Genomic DNA, 19,119 nt, shown 5'->3' on the forward strand with positions numbered 1-19,119 from the left:
ATAAGGTTGTTTTTTCTTAACAATGGAAATAATTCTGTCATCATCCACTTTAGACTTCAGTGGTCTTTCAGGCCTTTTGGTGTTGCTGAGCTGGTCAATGCATTCGTTCTTTTGAAGAATGTCCCATGTTGGCTAACCTAAAGCTCTCGCCATCTCTCTGATACGTTCATTTTTGGTTTTCAACCTAAAGATGACCTCTTGCTTGCATAGACATCTCTTTTGACCTCATATTGAAAGCTTCAGTGAACAGTAACTGGATACAAGTATATATCTTTCATTTGCTTATTTGCTCATGAAGTGACAAGAGAGCAGGCTTAACCTTACTGCAACTCAGTCACTGTTTTTCATTGCTTTTGAGCCTCTGAAAATGAGAAACTATGTATAAACATGTCTGTAATTATTTCTAAACAGTTAATTCAGTACTTTGGTTAGAGACACTGAATTCAATCTGAATGTCTCTAGTTCAATCTTTTCTTGGTTGTTTCATTTAAAAACCATTGTAGTGGATTATAGAGGCCCCGCTGTATATATTTCTATACGAGGAAACTAAAGTATGTTCTTAATATACTGCAGTGTCTTTAAAAATTACTTTAAAAATAAGACAAAAAAACAAACAAATCAGAAATCCCGTTCTAATTCAGCTACAAATATTTAAAAACAAAGTATGTGTTCAATAAGAGCGCTTGTCTTTTGCATAATTGAGGTGAAATAAGCGTATAGCAATGCATCCTAAAAAATGACAAACAGGAGAAATTTGTGTACACACATGCCATGCTTTTCCACGCTGTGGTTTTAGAGGTTTATTCAGTGTGATAGCACTTTAAATAAATAAACTCTGTCTGAAACAGGGGCTTCTTTGTGGTATAGCTAATCTAAGCCAGCACCTGTCACACAGATAAGTTACAATGGGAAACTGAGAATTATGGTGTTAGAAACTTGATTTGATAATAGAGTGAACTGAAGGACTACGCATGTAAAAAGGCAGTATATTGTAGTGCAGCCATTCTTAGTGCAAACGTTAATTGAGCGTTTCATTGCAACTATAGTTAAAAAAATCATGTCCTAGAATGGATGGAAATTCATCAATGAAATGGGATGTTATTGCTGGGCCAGAACTGAATTAAGAAACTTGGCACCAGCGACTGAAAACATCCATGACTAGTTGGAGTGGCATGCAGCACGAATGGTTCAGTGTCTACACCCCTTCTCTGCCTGTAAAGGAAATATTTCTTCCTTCTAAATTGTTGCCTGATGCTTAGATGGTGATGTGGAAGTCTCGAGGGACACTGTACATACGGCAATCTCACGTCTCCCATCTGCTTGTCCTTGCCCCTTAACATTCTGGCCCTTCAAACTTACTTGCTTTTCTTTCCTTCCTCTAATTATTTTTGCAACTTAATTATTTGGTATCAGCCAAAAGGCAAACTGTCTTGTCAAATGACGATGACTCTAGCTGGGGGAAACAAGGCAGTTTCATTTGAGTTGAAGACATTTGTGCTCACAAAGATAAATGCTGCAGACAGCCCCGAGCCCTCATTGGTGGGAATTCGGTCATGTTGCCCAGTTTTTGAAGATCATATCAACTGAGTACTACTTTGCCATACCGTAGCAATACATTGTTGTTCCCCTTCTGAAGAACACTGCCTGTAAACTTGGCACTAGTTTGTAGATGAGTTTAGCTTCCCATTCCTGTTTAGTTTGTAGTTGTCTGAGTGAATAAGTATACAATGGACTAAATCAATGCCATCTTTCAACATTATTACTTTTTAATTTGGAAATCTTTCAGCAACTGTCTGTTCCCATTTCACATATACACAAAGAAAAAAGAGAAATACAACAAACCATCAGAAAGAAACTACATCATCGCATGAACATAATAGATTGCTTTATCTCTAAAGTTTGTTCCTTTGACATCAATATTTCATCCTGTCACTGACACATTAACATTATCCATTTCTTAAATTTCACTCTACATTGTTCCTCATAGTCTTGTCATGTGAGTCAGTTGCTCCTTAACATATATTTCACTCGCCGTTTTTAGCCATTCATGTTGTTTTCGTGGTTCCGGTTTGTACCATCTCTGTGTGATGGCTTTTTAGCTGTCTGTTTTTGTTGCTGCACCAGATCTCTGGAGATGACATGTCAACACGGTGGCTTGCTCTAACAAATCACACAGGCTTCCATCTGGACGACCTTCAAGTCAGGAACTCCTACTGAAAGACCTTAGCCACAGCGCCAAACACACACACACAAAAGGAACACACTCTCTTTCTTTGGATCCTAAGGCATAGTCCCAGAAGCCTCAGCTTACGTCTTCAAAACTCATGAGAAATAAGGATCTGATTAAATCCAGGAAGGAGTGAAACTGTTTGAAAGGGCAAGGAGTGCTTTCATATGACCTACTTCCTCTGCCACAACTTATGTCTGTTGGCAGGTTCTGTCTTTTTGTTTGCCGGTCAGGTGTCATGTAATGCAGAACTTGTCTGTCCATCATTGAGAGTCATTTTTATATAGATAGTTACCTTTGGGGAGGGGGGGCAATTCCAAATCCCCAAAAAGTTGGGATGCTGTGTAGATTGTAAGTAAAGTCAGTGCGCCCCAGGGTGGCTGTGGCTACAATGTAGCTTGCCATCACCAGTGTGTGAATGTGTGTGTGAATGGGTGGATGACTGGATATGTAAAGCGCTTTGGGGTCTTTAGGGACTAGTAAAGCGCTATATAAATGCGCTATATAAATACAGGCCATTTACCATTTACCATTTAAAAATAGAAATGCCATGATTTGCAAATCTCATTCACTCATATTTTATTCACAATAGAAGATAGAAAACACATGAGGTGTTTAAACCAAAACAAATGTTCACTTTTAATTTAAAAAAAAAATAGCTCATCTTAAATTTGATGCCAGCAACACATCATAAAAACGTTGGGACAGGACCATGTTTACCACTGCGTAGCATCTCCAGTTTTAGTTGAGAACTGTTGCACATTTGGAGAAAGTGATGTTGTCCCATTCTTGTCTGATATATAAGATTTTAATTGTAGTTCTGTGCAATTAAACAGTTCTGTGTCGTCCATACTTTTTATTTTATTATGAGCGTACTGTTTTCAGTTGATGGAAGCTCTGGATTGGAGGCAGGCCAATTCAGTAACCGGACTTTTCTACTATGAAGCTACGCCATCAGAGATGCAGGCTTTTTAAATGAGCACTCATAACAGGCTGAACGGTTCCTCTCTTCTTTAGTCCAGAGGATGCAGTGTCCATGTTTTCAAATTTCAATTCTTCTGACTGGTCGATTTTAAGTGACCTTTGGTCCACAGAAGAAGACAATGTTCACATGTGGCTTCTTCTTTGCATGTTAGAGCTTTAACCTTAAATCAGCGGTCCCCAACCCCCGCTCTTTTGGTTGCGAAAGATGAAGCATTATGCAGATATTGTTCCATAATTTGTTGATGCAGTTCTTTGCAGATTAGTGAACCTCTGGCTCTCTTTACTTCTTAGACAATCTCGCTCTGTAAGATGCTTTTTTTTTTTTTTTACCCAATTGTAAAGAAAAGCAGATAGACAGTTTTTGCAAAACCTGTATTTGTTTTTTTTCTTCTTTGCACTTTTTATGTATTTTTCTCTACAATATATTATGTTGTCTGTGTGTCAGTGACTTGATTAATGCAAAATAAAATCTAAATCTACTAGTGCACATGATCTGACCTGAGCAATTAGCTTGACTGACTTTTTCCCCCTTTTTTTGTCTTTTTTTGTCTCTTAGAAATTATTGACGACCTTGCACATCTTGTGGACACGACAGATAACAGAATTCGTAATGAAACACGAAGGGTGAAGCTGGTGGAGACGAAGTCGGCCTCTTGCGGTGAGCATTCCTGTTTCCTTCACATGCAAAGCACTTTGTCATGTCTTTGTCTTTTATGCCATGGAGCACAGAAGACCACATAGATCTGTTCATTTAATTAAATATTATAATACAATTTTTAATAGCATAAATACTTGCCATAAAATATCTGTTGCAGGTTTTTCCCATGCATTTAGCTGTTCTAAAGAAAGATAATTGCTTCTGTGTTAGCTATGCACAAAAAGTGCATTTTGCAAGCTAAGCTTTTTGTGATCTTTTGGCATTACAAAGCTATCTTCACCATTAAGCCATTTCAGCAGCGTTGGTGTTACTGCTGCTTTTTCCTTATTTTCCAGAATAGTGTTTAATGGAGCTGAAAAACAATGATGCTGATGGCAATAAGCCCTCTCAGTACAGAGCATGTTGTGAATGAATGGTGGGTGGACTGGTTTTGTCTGTCACGCCTGCTAACAGTGTCCTGGCTTTAAGGGTCTCTCATGCAAGTCCTTTGAGGAATCATCAAATATCCACTGAGGGTTGGCCGTGTCATCAGCCACTGTTGTCTCAACTTCACATTTACAGAGTTGACCTCTTTCCTTAGAAGTTTTGTGAATGTATGACCCTTCTTTAGTATTATCACTGATCTGCTTTGGTTTGTGTAACTTTTGTTTTATTGTGTACAAAAAGACTGCTTCACTCTTTTCAGAGGGTCCCGCTTTTCAGAGGGAAACAGCTGCCACGAGATGTGTGTTAACTGGCTCTAAAGCCAACCTATGGAATGTGGCAGTGAGTGTGAGTGAGGCTGGCTCAGTAGGCCCTGTGAAATGCCAGACCGCATTGCTATGGCAAAGACTGCATTGTTGTGCACGGAGACCTCACAGCCAGGAACAGAGCAGGCAATAGGAAGGTCAGCCCCCCAAATGCTTCATTCTGTTGGTCTTGTCCCCATGGTGCCTGAGCGTGAGTTTGTTTGAAGATCCCAGAGCTTAGATTGTGTTAGAATCAAGACTCTTTTTCTCTTTTTGTTGAACGTTTTTTTTGCGAAGTCCCTCGATCTTCACAGGCAGAAGAGTATTCCTGGGCTGTTTGTGCATTTGTTTGTGTGTCCATTCATGTTTATGATCACCTGCAAGTTTGTATGGAGCAAATACATATACATTCGCTTCCTAGTACTAGATTTGAGCCCCTTTTGCATTTAAAGCTTCCTTAATTTTTTAGGTGTAGATTCAACAAGGTGCTGGGAAGATTTTTCTCAGATTTTGGTCCATATTTACATGATACTATTACAAAGTTCCTGCAGATTTGTCAGGAGCACATTCATGACTTGAATATCCCATTTCATCACATCACAAAGGATCTCTACTGGATTTAGATATGGTGACTGTGGAGGCCCTCCTAGTGCAGTGAGCTAAGTGGCAAATCCAGTTGCTTTCATGCTGTTTATGCCAAATTCTGACAATACCATCTGAACATTGCAGCAGAAATCAAGACTCATCACACCAGACAATATTTTTCCAATATAGTGTTGTCTAATTTTGGGATCCAGTACAAATTATTGCCTCAGTTTCTTGCAATTAGTTTCAGGACTGGCACTGGTGTGCTCTTCTGCTGCTGTTGGCCATCTGCTTCAAGGTTTAATGCATTTTGCAATCAGAGTCGCTTTTTTGCATACTTTTAGAGTGATGATTTGAGCTACTGTTGTTCTCCTATCTGCTTGAAGCAGTCTAGCCAATATTCTCTGACCTCTGGCATCAACAAGGCCTTTTCAACCAGAGAACTGTCACTCACTGGATAGGATTTGTTTTTCAGACCCTTCTCTGTAAACCCTAGTCATCCATGAAAATCTCAGTAGATCATGAGTTTCTGAAATATTCAGACCAGCCCATCTGGCACCAATAACCATGCCACATTAAATCATCTTTGTTCCCCATTCTGATGCTCAGTTTGATTTTCAGCAGGTCGTCATGACCATGTTTACATGCCTAAATGCATTGAGTTAATACCATTGGATTGGCTGAATATTTACATTAATGAGCAGTTGATCAGATGAAACAGGTGAACCTAGTAAAAGTGAGTGCATGTTTGCATTTTTAACAGTATTTAAAGGTATTTCTTATGTCTACCTGTGTGTGTGTGTGTGTGTGTGTGTGTGTGTGTGTGTGTGTGTGTGTGTGTGTGTGTGTGTGTGTGTGTGTGTGTGTGTGTGTGTGTGTGTGTGTTTCTGATTTGTTTTGACAAATGGAAAATTCCCCTGTGGTCTTTTTCACTCTCACCTCTGTTCAATCTTTCTTTCTTTTTCTTTTTTTTTTTCAATCCTTTCTGTCATCCCCCGTTTGTCTTTTCATGTTTGACACTCGTCTTTGTGTCAAGCACAGAAAGAACTGAAAGTACTACATGCCACAAATTGTTTGGAGGGCTTTCCTTCTTTCTTCATGGCAGTGTGTTTGTAATTCCTCAGCTTTAAGGCTTTATTTATTTTTAAGACCACCTTTCATCCAAAACCGGTGTTTGGTGTTATGTCTTAGCTGAGTCCTTGTAAAGTTAGGAACGTCTGGCTGGAACAGCCAAACGCATACTTAACCTCCTAGGACCTGGCGTCCACATATGTGGACATCACATTTTGGGTTGCCTACACCAAAATACTTAATTTTTCTCTACAAGGGCCTGATATCCACTTACGAGGGCATTATACTGCCACTGTTCTATCGAAGTTTAAAACAAATGTCCTCAAATGTGGATCTCATTTTTCTCAGAAACAAAAATTAGGTAAAGAAAAAAAATCTGCTAATTCTTTGTTTTTAAATTCATCAGGTCCCAATCAGCCCAAACAGGAAAGAAAAAAATAAAAAGGAGGTTAACGTAGCATAATGGAAATTAGGGTAGTTTTGAAGATAGGGGCATAGCAAATTTTTGTGCATACATGCAAACATACAAAACAAAACAAAAAACACTATACCAAAAAATTTAGCTGAATGTTTGAAAAGGGCCCACATATTGCTAAACCATGGTTCCTGGAACACACTGTGCATAACTAGTGCCCTGTAGTGTTGAGAAATATCCATTTTGCTGAAACATATTAGATTCCTGCACGGAGCAGGCTTCAATCCACCCAAGATTCAGATTATTTTGACTGCATTTATAAATCTTCTTCATTCAAAATTTCAGTTTGGTGCACCTCAGATGTTAAGTTTCTATTTCATCATCAGTACCTTGAGGCTGGTGTCTTGATTCCAATAACATGAAAAAACAACCCCAAACAGGAAGCAAGAGTTTTCAAGAGTCCTTCAATAAACATTTGAGAAGTTTGCATTATTCTAGCAAAAAAAGGGGGAGTTGCAGTTTGTTTTTTGGGCTTTTTATTTTTTATATTTTTTTTTACGGAATACAGCTCATAGGTTTTCCTGAATATGTGTGGCAGATTAGTCTAAATGACGCCAGAAATGCCATTACTGAAAATGTAAGTTAGAGCACATCAAATCAGATAACATCAACTTGAATAACCCTCCCAACAGAGCTTATCTTAAATTTGTAGAGGACCTTTGCGGGAACCCCCTGAATCCCACAGGTGGTTTGCATCAGACGTTGGTTTATGACGGACAGAATTTGACTCTCTTTTGAGAAGAGCGTGTTTGCTTAACATTGTCTATAATTGCAAGTTAGGAGTTACCAAGAAAAACACAAAGTGTGGGAGAGAAATATAACATTAAAACTGTTTTTTGATATTTTATGGCAGGTTTTGTTCCTCTTAACGCCCCAACATGATATACTGTTGGCAAACAGAGATCCCAGTTAAATATGTGTTATATAGCTGATGAAAGACTTGCTTTAAATTACTGTATACATCCTGTTAATGATGTTTCCACATCAGAGGTTTTTCTCAGTAAGTGGCAAGTTCAAGTAAATTTGCCTCAAGATATCTGTAAATATTTGAAACCATTTTCATATTTCATATTTGACAGGGGTGTAGGGAGCACAGTTTCCTCCTTGGTCATGTGTTCAGACCACAAGATTACACTGCAGTGCATGCAGCTTCATCTGCCAGCTAAGCAGTGCACCAATTAATCTCAGATATATCACATAAATGTATATTTTAGATACACCCTTAAAAATAAATTGCATTTTTAAATGTTGTAAAACATATAAACACTATCAAAAATGAATGCTAGCATGCGTTTAAAACAGACGTTTGTGGCACTCTTAATGAGCATTGTATTGTATACTCTGATTTATGAGGTCCCCTGATTTTCCACTTGCGTCACCAAGCAGTTAACATTTTCACATAACTGCCTCAAAATTTGGTGCACTTTAATTTCCATTAATTCTTCCTCAAGTATGAATCTTAAGTCTGGCAGTTCTATAAGCTCTCCTAGAACCATGATACGGTTCTATAAACTTTATAGAAATATTACTGTCCTTAAAATAAATGTAAGAAGTTTGGCAATTATCATGGTTTTAAAGATATATATTTTCCCATGTTCAAAGCAGTCACCTCAAGTTGCTTAAAGTCTTTACAGAGTAATACAAATCTGGAAAATATATATAATGTATAACTTCTGTAGGGTTTCCAATTTTCTCCTTAAAGAAGTGCACACGACATATAATTTACAGATGGATAAAGATTTCCGTATGCTGTAGTAGACGAAAATGCAGCCACATTTTAGTTGGACACCATATGTTTTAATATATATGTCAGCAAAATTTTCAACATATTTCTAAAGCCACAATCAATTAAAAATACGTGTCTTTAGTTGTGTTTTTAAAAAATAGGTTCATGTTTATCTTGTTAGCATAAAATTAATCTTTTCTCCTTTGTTTTGTCTTTTTTGTGTACAAAGGCAGGGGGATGACCAGACCAGTTTATGGGCCATCTCTTTCACTCTTTTCTCTCACCAATTATTGGTATTCTCTGCAAGTTGTCTTACTGATGTCTGGAAATTGCTAAGATGGGTTGAACCCAGACCAAGCCCTCCGAAACTTCTGGGTGGTCAGTCTATCAGCAGACACCAACTATCTCCCTCAGCATCAATGTGACAGCAGAGCCCTAATCTATTTGGGAAGTTAACGCCATTATTGTCATTAGCCTCTAGAGGCCCTCTGAGGGTCAGAGTAGGTTATTTAGTTACTGAGGCAGACAGCCATGGTCCAAGGGGAAGGGTGAGGGGCATTGTGGATGCCTAATGTGGCTTCATGACTGGCGGCTATGTGACGATAGAAAGTTAGAAAGAACAAGCGAGAGTCTTGCTTCACAGTAACACGTGTGTGTTGCACGGCTTATTACTGTTGTTGCTATGCGGTGTCAAATGGAGTTGCTGACAGATGTTGGACTAGACTGAATGAAATTCTGATGTCTGAATCTAATATAGACCAGGCCTATCATTTACACCTAAACAAAGATGATTGCTGCGAATTTATGTGTGTATTTGCTTAAAGCTTGAAGCTTTTAAAGAGTCATCACAAGTATTTGAGCATGTGTGTCTGGTTTGACTATTTTATTATGCTCACATGTGTAAGTTATCAAGAGGAGAGGGCCTGACTAAACCAGTGATGGCTCTTAGCATGAATATCCTGTGAATCTATGTAGGAACACATTCCTTTTGTATACAATAAAAAAAAACCCGCTATGCTCAAAGAATTCCCCATATGTAAATAAGGTGACAACTGCCTATAAGTATAAGTAGTAAAACAAAGGAGAAGGTTGACAAGAACGATGCAATAAGATAATGGGGTATAAAGACATCTGGATATGGTACAGGCATGTCTCATATATCCCGGCAAAGAAACCAGCATCAGCCTTGCATTTCATCAAACCACCACTACCACCGCAAGCAATTTGTTCAGCATGGCTTATATCTCACTCTGTCTCTCTCCCCGTGGGAAAGACAACCAATTAAGCCACAGAGGGGAATGCAGAAAGCAAGAGCCAAAGAATGAGAGAAATGCAAACCGAAAGTGAAAGGGCTGGGGATAATACCAGCCGCATGCTAAATAACAATGGACAACTTAAGTCAGTGGGGCCACGTATTGACAGCCCTCAGACCAGCTAGATGTGCAGTTGTTTTAAATCTTCATCCCTGTGTCACTGTAGAAGAAGTGGGAATGGTGTGGGAATCTGACTTTGGCAAATCTTTTCCAAATTTTAAATGTGTGCCATGGTTTGTGGTCTGATATATACATATACAGAATGAAAGACCAGCATATCCTAAAGGCAATCAAATCCTCATAATGTACTCTAAACCACACACCATCACTTCTCTCTTACTCTCGTTAACACTCCAGTTGAATTCCATTCAGGTTTATTTATATAGCACCAAATCACAACAACAGCCACCTGGAGATACTTTATACTGTAAGGCCTTACAGTTACCACCGGGAACTCTGTGGACTGCCTTCTCTCATTCCTGATTATCAAAATGAATTGTTAAATTTAAACAGTAACCAGGGCAAGCAGTTACCATCATCCCCTGGATTAAAACACACCTCTCGTGCAAACCACAATAGCCATATTTCAAGTGACATATTTGATAGATTTTAGAAATTCACACTCCATGCTGATTCTATTCTGAATTTGTTATTCACTTAAATAAGGAGTTAAGTTGATATTTTAGTGTTCAAAGTATATTTGCAGTGCATCAGCATATATATAAAATGTAATTATTCAGAAATGTCTCAGATTTCTGAATCATTTTGGAAACAGAGCCCTTAAATCTGGCTGACATAACTGAAACAACTAGTTCAAAGTTGAAAAATGTTTCTATTTCATTGCTCTCTGTGCTGGACACCGCTTTTAATATGCCACAAATAACAGATTACCAGCATATACTGACCCGGCAAGTTTCAGTCAGGCTTTTATAATTTGCAAATTTTAGTTAACACTGAATAAAGTTCAACTTTTGTCATCTCATTCTCTAGGTGGCAGTGTCAAAATTAACAAACTGGTATATGGAAAAAGGAATTTGAGCTGGACTACTTTAATTATGTTAATTGATGCAGTAAATACTCTACATTACACAAGTATTTATGGCAGTGGTTAAGAAGATAGATCCATTTATCCACCAAAATTATTTAAAATATTCCTAAAGCCTTTACTGTGATTCTGTTTTACTTAGAGGATAAAATATCTACCTGTAGTGGATTTTACATGTTATTTTTTTCTTTTCCATTCTCTAGGGCGGTGGCTTTAATAATAATAAAAAAAAAATGTAATTTTTTTGAGGTCCCGGGGGCAAAACACTTTGATGAAGTGTGAGTGAGCTTTTGCACATTTTTTTCTCTGCTGCCATAGTATCAGAGAAAAACAATGATTACCCTCTTGAAACAGAATCAGAAACACATGCCTATCACAGTGTGCGATCTATGGCAATAAAGCTTTTGTGGCCATTGAACGCATGTAAATTGCATTAAGTCATCAAGAGAAGAATGGTTATATGCTACAAGGGCATACGCACTTGGGACTTGTGTTAGATCAAGGACTTTGAAAATTAGTAGTGAGGTATGTAGGCTTCTTACCTCTTCCAAGTGTATTCCCTTGTGTCTGATGAATTCCCCTCCTACCCTCTGGGTCTGTCTCAAATCAGGTTTGGAGTTTCTCAGCTGCTTGACATTTGACTTTTTAACTTTAAAGTTGAAATTATAAATACATAATATAAATATATATATATATATATATGTATATGTTTCAAGCTGAAAAGGTTTTATCACCAAGGGTTATAGCAACAAAACATGAAGTAAGAAAATTCAGCATAAATTATCATAGCAAATGGGTTTGGAAAATTGTGTAACTGTATCTGAGCAGCAGTGATTTTTTTTTTTTATTTAGCCTTGCTAGACTGGATGGGTGGTGGTTGTTGACTATGATGAAGTCTCATTGCTTTTTAAATAAATGTAGAGCAGTTCATGATTAACACAGACAAAATAAATAAACTTCTGGAGCAGGTGTCCAGTGCTTAACACCCTAAAAAATTAATGCTTACACTGTAACTCATTTTGGTTATTTGGCAACAGAGTGACACATACTGACGTCTATAATTAGTTGGATAAAGACACGGTGTTTGTAGTTTTGTCTCTGGACACGACCACAGTGGATTTTAAATCCAACAATCAATATATGATTGAAGTGCAGACTTTCAGCTTTAATTCATGAGGTTTCACAAAACTTTTACATTACAGACATTTTTATACACAGTTTCCCAATTTCAAAGACTCCAAACTGGACAATTGACTGGCAAGCAGTTTTGTGGCAAGATGAGGTCTGTTTATTTGTTGTTTCATGACAGATGAAGCAGACATTAATATCTAAAGTTTATATTTAATAGTTTTTATATGTAATGTTAAATGTGAGCCCCAAATGTCAGCGAATGAGGCCAACATTAGGCTGAAGAGGGAAAAAAAAACTTAATAGAAGGACATCAAAAATTTTACAAGTCACCAAATCAACAGCCAGCGAGTTCACTGGAGAGCTCAGCAACACCAAAAGCACAGAAAGTGATCATCTTGATCAGATGAGACCAAGATTAAGTTGTACTGAAGGGAATGGAGCATGGAGAAGGAAAAGAATTGCTCATGATCCAAAGCATACAACATCATTTGTTAAACAAGGTGAACGCAGTGTCATGGCATGGGCATGTACTGCTGCCAGTGGAACGGGGCCACTAGTGTTTATTGATGATGTGACTGCTGGTGGAAGGAGCCGGATCAATTCTGAAGTGTGCAGGGCTACACTCTGATTCAGCCAAATCCTGCAAAACTGATCACACAGCGCTTCTTAGTCCAAATGGATGATATTCCAAAGCATACTGCAGAAGCAACCCAAGTTTGTCAAGGCAAAAAAATATATATTATTCGAATAAATCACCTGATCTCTGGCCATTATAGCATGTTATAGATTAAGTGATTTCCATCTGATTGCATTCTGTTCTTATTCACACAGCAACCTGTCTTCTTCGGAAGTGTTTTCTCACTGTGTTAGGCGAGAAAAAGCATCCAGATTTTCATTTTTGTGTGTGTGTGAAATTACTTAATGAACCTTGTAGTCTGATGTCCTTTTCCCTCCAATTGTTCTAACATGTCTTTTTTCCCCTCCTTCCTTCTGCTCAGGGATGCTGGTAGTGATCGTACTACTTCTTATAGCCATTATAGTGATTGCTGCGTGGCCTGTGTGATGAAGACAGCAGTGATCATGGACCCGTGTCAGACAGCAACAATGAAAGTCTGGAGCAGAATTTAATCAGCACTGACATCAAACAGACAGACCCTCATTTAAGCAGATTTACCATACTTGTTCTTCACATTAAGACACAGGTCATTTTGGGCTATCTAATAAAGGAGAAGTGGGGAAAACCCCACAGACAAATGTTTTTATCCAGTATGTCACTCTTGGGTTTAAGGGTATATGTAACCTTTCAAAAGACATTTACTTTCTTTTTTTGTGGGTGTAAATTGTTTAATAGATATTCAAATGTCTTACTAATAAATTAGTAAATCATCAAACTCTTAAATTATTTGGAGATTTGTAAGCATTTTGAAAAAGGTTTATTTTACTGCCTGAACTGTGAGAATGTTGACCTAACAGTAGGACCCCCCGCAGGCAACGGGGACTTTTCTTTCATAAGCCTGTCTGTGGTTGGGCTGAGGTTTGCACTGGATACAGTAATTCCGCAAGCTTTGCAATATTCACACTCACTTATATTTACCCATTTATTACTGTAGCAGCTGTAATGTTATCATTTTGTTTGGATTTTGTAATGTTTATAGAATAGCTCATAGCCAAAACAAACAGCTCGGCTGTGTTACTAACATGGCTCTTTTCCTTCCCTGTAAATCAATTCAGCTTGTAATTTCTAATAAATGACATTTCCATTTTATAGAGCCTGGACTCCTGTCTGCGTTTACGCTCACGCCTCACTCTGAAGTGTTTTGTAACATGATCTTTAGGTAGTGTGGACCTTTGGCAAAGTTTTAACACACTAGTACTACTTTAATTCATTCCATTGCGTATTTTTTTCCCTACTACATTTATAATGATACTGCAACCAGTTAACAGGGATAAACTGAATACATTAAATTCTGTAGACTTACAATTTAAAAAAAAGAAAAGAAAAAAAGCAACAGAGGCAAATGATTTTTCAATGTAACAAGAGTTTATTTATTCTGAAAATCTGAATTTAGTTCTACCAGATTGGTGTGTTCAGTAGTTATTATTTCCTTCTTTTAATAACAACGATCTAAATAACCACAAACAAGTAAAAAAAAGAAAAAAGACAATAAAATCCACAATGTCTTGTGTCATTAAATATATTCATATATAATAACCATAATATATTAGTAGGCATTGTAAAACATTGCAAAAGACTTTGCAATGGTGAAAACAACATTTACAATTCATAGTATGAACACAAAGCAATGCTTTGATGTGTATGTGTATAGCGTTTCATCTGGAAGCTTGTCAAACCATTGCTCAGGAGACGGATGTCAAAGTTACAGCTAGAAGCTATGGAGACCAGAGTCGTGTCATTTTGGATTACACTGTGCCAAATAAAAATAGTTTAAAAAAAAAAAAAAGAACTTGACACATAACATTGTTGGTTTAACAATGAAATGCAGTATCGTGCAAAAATTTTGTGTATATGTCAGAATATTGTGATTATCAGTTTTGGAGAATTCAAGAAGGCGCCATCATGTAGCAGCATGTTGGGCATCGATAACAAATATTAAACTGATTGAACAATAAAAAAAAAATGTCAATATTGACTAGTACAGTCATTTTCTGTATCACAGTTCAATATGCTCAATTTGTCATCATCTAGGATTTTTACTATAAGTAAAATTACAAAATTGAGGATGTTTCCAAGATACTGGTATCAAATCTTTATCTCCTTTTTATGAAAGTTTGAAAGTTTCTTGTCTATCCCTCTTTACACTCACTTGAGCGTTAGAAATTAAATGTAACTTTTGTGAGACAACAATCGCCCATTTAACATGATGTTTTATTGTCTCACAAACATAGTGCTCACGGTGTTGTGATTTGGCCTCAAAAGATAAAAAGTTCATGATAAATCAAATACACTTTGGGCTTTTTACAAACCTGAGCATTTTTATCCATGCATTCCTTGGAGAAATCCAAACTGAACTGCACACAAAGTGGTTTGAATCAAGCAGCGACAAGTTATTGTAATGCACCCCATTTGTCCCTTTGCAAGTATTGACATGAAGAGAATTAACATGGCAGGCATTTTCTTACTGATTCGTTTCTTTTACTGAGCGTACAGTCGTGCATTGTGTTTGCAAAAGAGTGTGCCCTGTAAATGGGTTTATATGCAATCCCACCATACTGCAGGAAGTACTACAGACGAATACAAGCTGTGAGGTGGATTCTAAAAGTAAATTTAGGTAAGCGTGTTGAGCACTTTCTTAAGGCGCAATAAGCTTCAGTTTTTCATCACTATAGGGATTATTTTCTCTGCCACGTAAGGTAAGAAATGTATTGTTTCATTGTATCCACTCTGTGCTTTCTACAACCTGAATATCTTTCAGATCATCTCTTCAGATTTAGTGGTAGTAACAGGCAGGGGGTCAGTTGCAACATTTTTCTCCCTTTGTCCTACTCATACCCATTGTAGAAGATTTTGACATACTGTGGCGAGCTTTCCATAAGTTGGTTTAAAAGAACACATGTCTGAAGAGGTAAATCATATAAATATTTGCATTGTTGCACTTGCGTCATACTATTTGTCTTTGTCAGTATCCTCTGAGAACATGCAGTACCAGCAGCTGCAGTGCTGCACTTTCACCCGCACAATTTTAACATTGCATCCATTTTACACAACAACAGACATTGGGTAACTTTCACAGTTCTGATCATTTGTGGCAGAGCAAGCATTGCTGATGAAAGGAAAAACAAACAAGATTTCACATCCCAAATGCCCTTTGGGGTTGCGTTAGGCAGGGCTTTCGGCATAAAACCGAATCAAACCTCCAAAGCTCCCCACTGCGGTGACGCCTCATGACAGGAAGGAAGCGGTTGAGGGTAGTTTCTTATTAATGTCTATTAGGAACAACTCAGGATTTTATGAACATTTTTGTAAAGAGGTTATCAATAAAATGTAGCTGGCTTCTTATTCCCAAGTCACTTGTTAAAGCTTCTATTTTTTTGTGAGACAAAGTATATCACAGTTACTGTAACTACTAAAGGTAAAATCAGTGATTTAAATGTTTTTTTCCCTCAGAAATTGAACATTAGTACAGTACCACAAGCAGCACTATTTAGTGAACATTACAATCTCACATGCAGGTTTAGGCAAATGCTTAACTGTGAAATTTGAGGGGCACTGGTTGAAGTAACAAGGACGCTCAGGATTGATTAGATTGAAAATAAAAGTCAATACTGTCATAGATTCTTTTCTGTCACTTGCATGTTGTAAAACTGTAAAAGTCCTGACAGATGAAAATGTAAGACATGCAATTTAGTGTTGCTTGAATTGCATAATATAACTAAATTCAGACAGGAAAGGAATGGCAAGTCTTTCACAGCTAAATGTATGCATTTCTGTGGCTTAGAAACAATAGCATTTATGGCACAAATCTCAATAAAGGAACTACATATCACTTCCTCAATTGCCACTCAACAGTGAAATCTTTTGTTGAAACAAGCTCACTTCTTAGCGAATAATACAATTTTCCAAGACAACATGCAGAGGCAAAGTTGCAGCGGTAGGTAAGTGGCTTTGTCATTTTTGCAACAGCGGAAAATGTCCATAAAATTCAAACATAAAATATAAGGATTTCATATTGGGATAATGAGAACAAAACAAATAATGATATATACTGGTAATAGGTGCAAATCCACAAGAGAAAGGAATCTCAAAGTAAAATAAACCAAATCTGCCAGGTGAGCTCCTTCAACAAAAGTTCGACTGAAAAAAACATATCATCCTAAATAATTCTCTTCATGCTTCTACACAAAAAAGCAGCGACATAAACAGTCTCTTTTCTGTCCATGGTCCTCTGTCTGTCACTCTTCCATTCTTTTTATTTATTTATTTATTTCTTTTTAATATTTGCCAGCTCAGCTTTTTTTCTTGAAATCATCTCCCTCTTCAGAATCGTCTCCGTCTCATCCTGCTTATGGCTTCTTGCACTTGCCTTTCTTCTCGCGCTGCTGGAACTTCCTGAGCCTGCGCGCCCATGTGTCCCTCCACTGGATAACCAGGCTACCTTTATCTGCCACTACTCCACCCTGGCCAGGGGAGTCCTCATCATTTCCCAGCAGCAAGTACTTCTTCCCAGGCTTGATCTTTGGGCACTTGCAGGCCACGTCTTTGGCACGGACCCATAGAAACTGGTCCCCACGGCGGATGCGGCTCTCTCCCTGCTTGTAGACGGAGATGATGTTGACAGTAAATTTCCACCACTCACCGGATTTGTCCGCTTTCAGGATGTGCACTTGGACAGCTGCAAAGAAAAGTTGGGAAGCAAAAGACGTGACACATGATTTCCTTTTACTGGATTCAACAAACATGCAAAAAGCGTGTGACTGGTAAAGTTTAGTTTCTCTGTAAGGCTAAAAGTCTGCAGCAGAGTTGTGTGAGGCTGTAACTGGGCACGCTAGTTTTTGAGGCTACTATGATTGAGTATATCATTTTCATCACAGATACAAGCATGTAGATGCCACATTCGGTTTCTGCGTTGCATCTTTGCTACTGCGATTTTTCTCAGGTGTGTTTGGATAGACTAAAAGTTCTTTTAACACTTTTACAGTTACATACATATATCAAGTTTATGCATTCAAGTACATTTAATTTGACATTTTACAAGAGGTAGTCTGTTTTTAAGGTGACTGCATGTTAAGTGGCCACACTGAATTAAGCTAATACTAGCCTAAAGGTAGCTTCAGGTAAGCAGTTGGGTATAAAAATCTGCATTTCAAACTTAACTAAATATGCTGTATCATTGCCACAGTTTTTGCATTTGTAACAAAGCAAGCCAGTTACGAATTTGTTGTAAATGGTAGTGAGTTATGATGATTTTTCAAGTATATAAAGATCTCTGCCTTCAGAGATCGGGTCAAACCCAGACAGGTTCTTTCTGTTTGGAATTTTTATGTTTTTAAGTTTTCTCTAGGAGCTTCTCGGTTTCTCCTCCCATCAAAAAACATGCCAGGTTAATCTTGTGTATTATTTTAAGACATCAATTTGGACGTTTGGTTCCTGCTGTCCAATGCATGCTAAGATTTACAAATCAGAGGTTGATTGACAAGCTCAAAGTCCATGACGACAGTAGGCCAGCAATAAGAAGCTTGCATGTCTGTAAAATTTTTCTTTAAAGCAAATCATCCAGCAGATTTTTCACTAAGAGACATTGCGGTAGACCGACTGGCATTGCCTTCCCTACAGCTATGCAGCTAGCATTCCAAAAACACTCAAAACTGTGGCTTTACCTTCTAATTTTAACAGTCCTTCCAAGCCAAAGTTTTTGCTTAAACAATTTAGTCTACAGATTGTTTTGGTCAAATCACTATGTCACTGGATATTTATTGAGCTAATCTCCTGCTTGCATGAGATATGCAGACATTTTTATTATTTTAATGAAGGCCTGGATTTTGTTTCAGTTTCCTATATCAGTCTTACCAAAGAGTAATGATGTCACAAAAGGGGGAAAGGGTTAGCCCATGATGCACATTAGGGATTATGTCACAAAATCCAGAGCTCTGACATTTCCAAGGCTGGAAGATCAAACCTCAGTATCCCCAAGTGTTTTAGATTTAAGGTTTTGTTGATTTGCGTTATTGCAGCAGAGGAAATCTTGGCATTTGAGTGCATTACAGCATTCTTGCATTGCCTCACCAAGGAAATATTTGATCTTTTTTTTTTTTTTATTTTCAAAAGGGCTTTACATTGTGACTAAAAGTGCATATCAGACTAATAAGACATTGAATAGGTTGCAGAAACACAGTTTTAATTCTTTAAAGAAGGTCAAATATGATGTGTACAAATCTAAATGGTGACAAATCAACTGAAATTGATTGAAAAGCAAGTACTGAATTGATAAAAGGAGGTAAGAGACACGTTTAAATTGACACCAATGTGCTATTAATCCCAGTAAAGTAAAAATTGGTAACCTAATTCTCTAAATCTCACAGTTTAGATTTTTTCTCTATACCTGGTCAAGCTATCAGATGGAGCCCAGTATGCATTATGTCCATTTACTGACACAGCAGCGTGATTTGTAATGTGATTAGGAGACAGGGTAGGGCTATTAAAGACGTTAGCTGGAAAGA

At 37.6% G+C, this 19,119-nt stretch overlaps 2 protein-coding genes across 2 annotated transcripts in view; one reads left to right on the forward strand and one right to left on the reverse strand.

Annotated features, from left to right (window-relative positions):
* Positions 1–13,712, forward strand: part of stx8 (syntaxin 8) — a 40,596-nt gene extending 26,884 nt beyond the window's left edge. The window contains exons 7-8 of the mRNA XM_040024685.1: positions 3,768–3,869; positions 12,942–13,712. Coding sequence (XP_039880619.1) covers positions 3,768–3,869; positions 12,942–13,006 — 167 coding nt within the window. The 3' untranslated portion in view covers positions 13,007–13,712. The remainder of the gene's footprint in view (positions 1–3,767; positions 3,870–12,941) is intronic.
* A 404-nt stretch (positions 13,713–14,116) lies between these two features.
* ntn1a (netrin 1a) overlaps positions 14,117–19,119 on the reverse strand; it is a 57,400-nt gene continuing 52,397 nt past the window's right edge. Inside the window, exon 7 of the mRNA XM_040024684.1 lies at positions 14,117–17,294. Within this exon, the coding sequence (XP_039880618.1) occupies positions 16,966–17,294 (329 nt within the window). The 3' untranslated portion in view covers positions 14,117–16,965. The remainder of the gene's footprint in view (positions 17,295–19,119) is intronic.

The sequence above is a fragment of the Simochromis diagramma genome, unplaced genomic scaffold (genome assembly GCF_900408965.1).
Source record: "Simochromis diagramma unplaced genomic scaffold, fSimDia1.1 OVJJ01000302.1, whole genome shotgun sequence".
In the NCBI taxonomy this organism is placed as follows: domain Eukaryota; kingdom Metazoa; phylum Chordata; class Actinopteri; order Cichliformes; family Cichlidae; genus Simochromis; species Simochromis diagramma.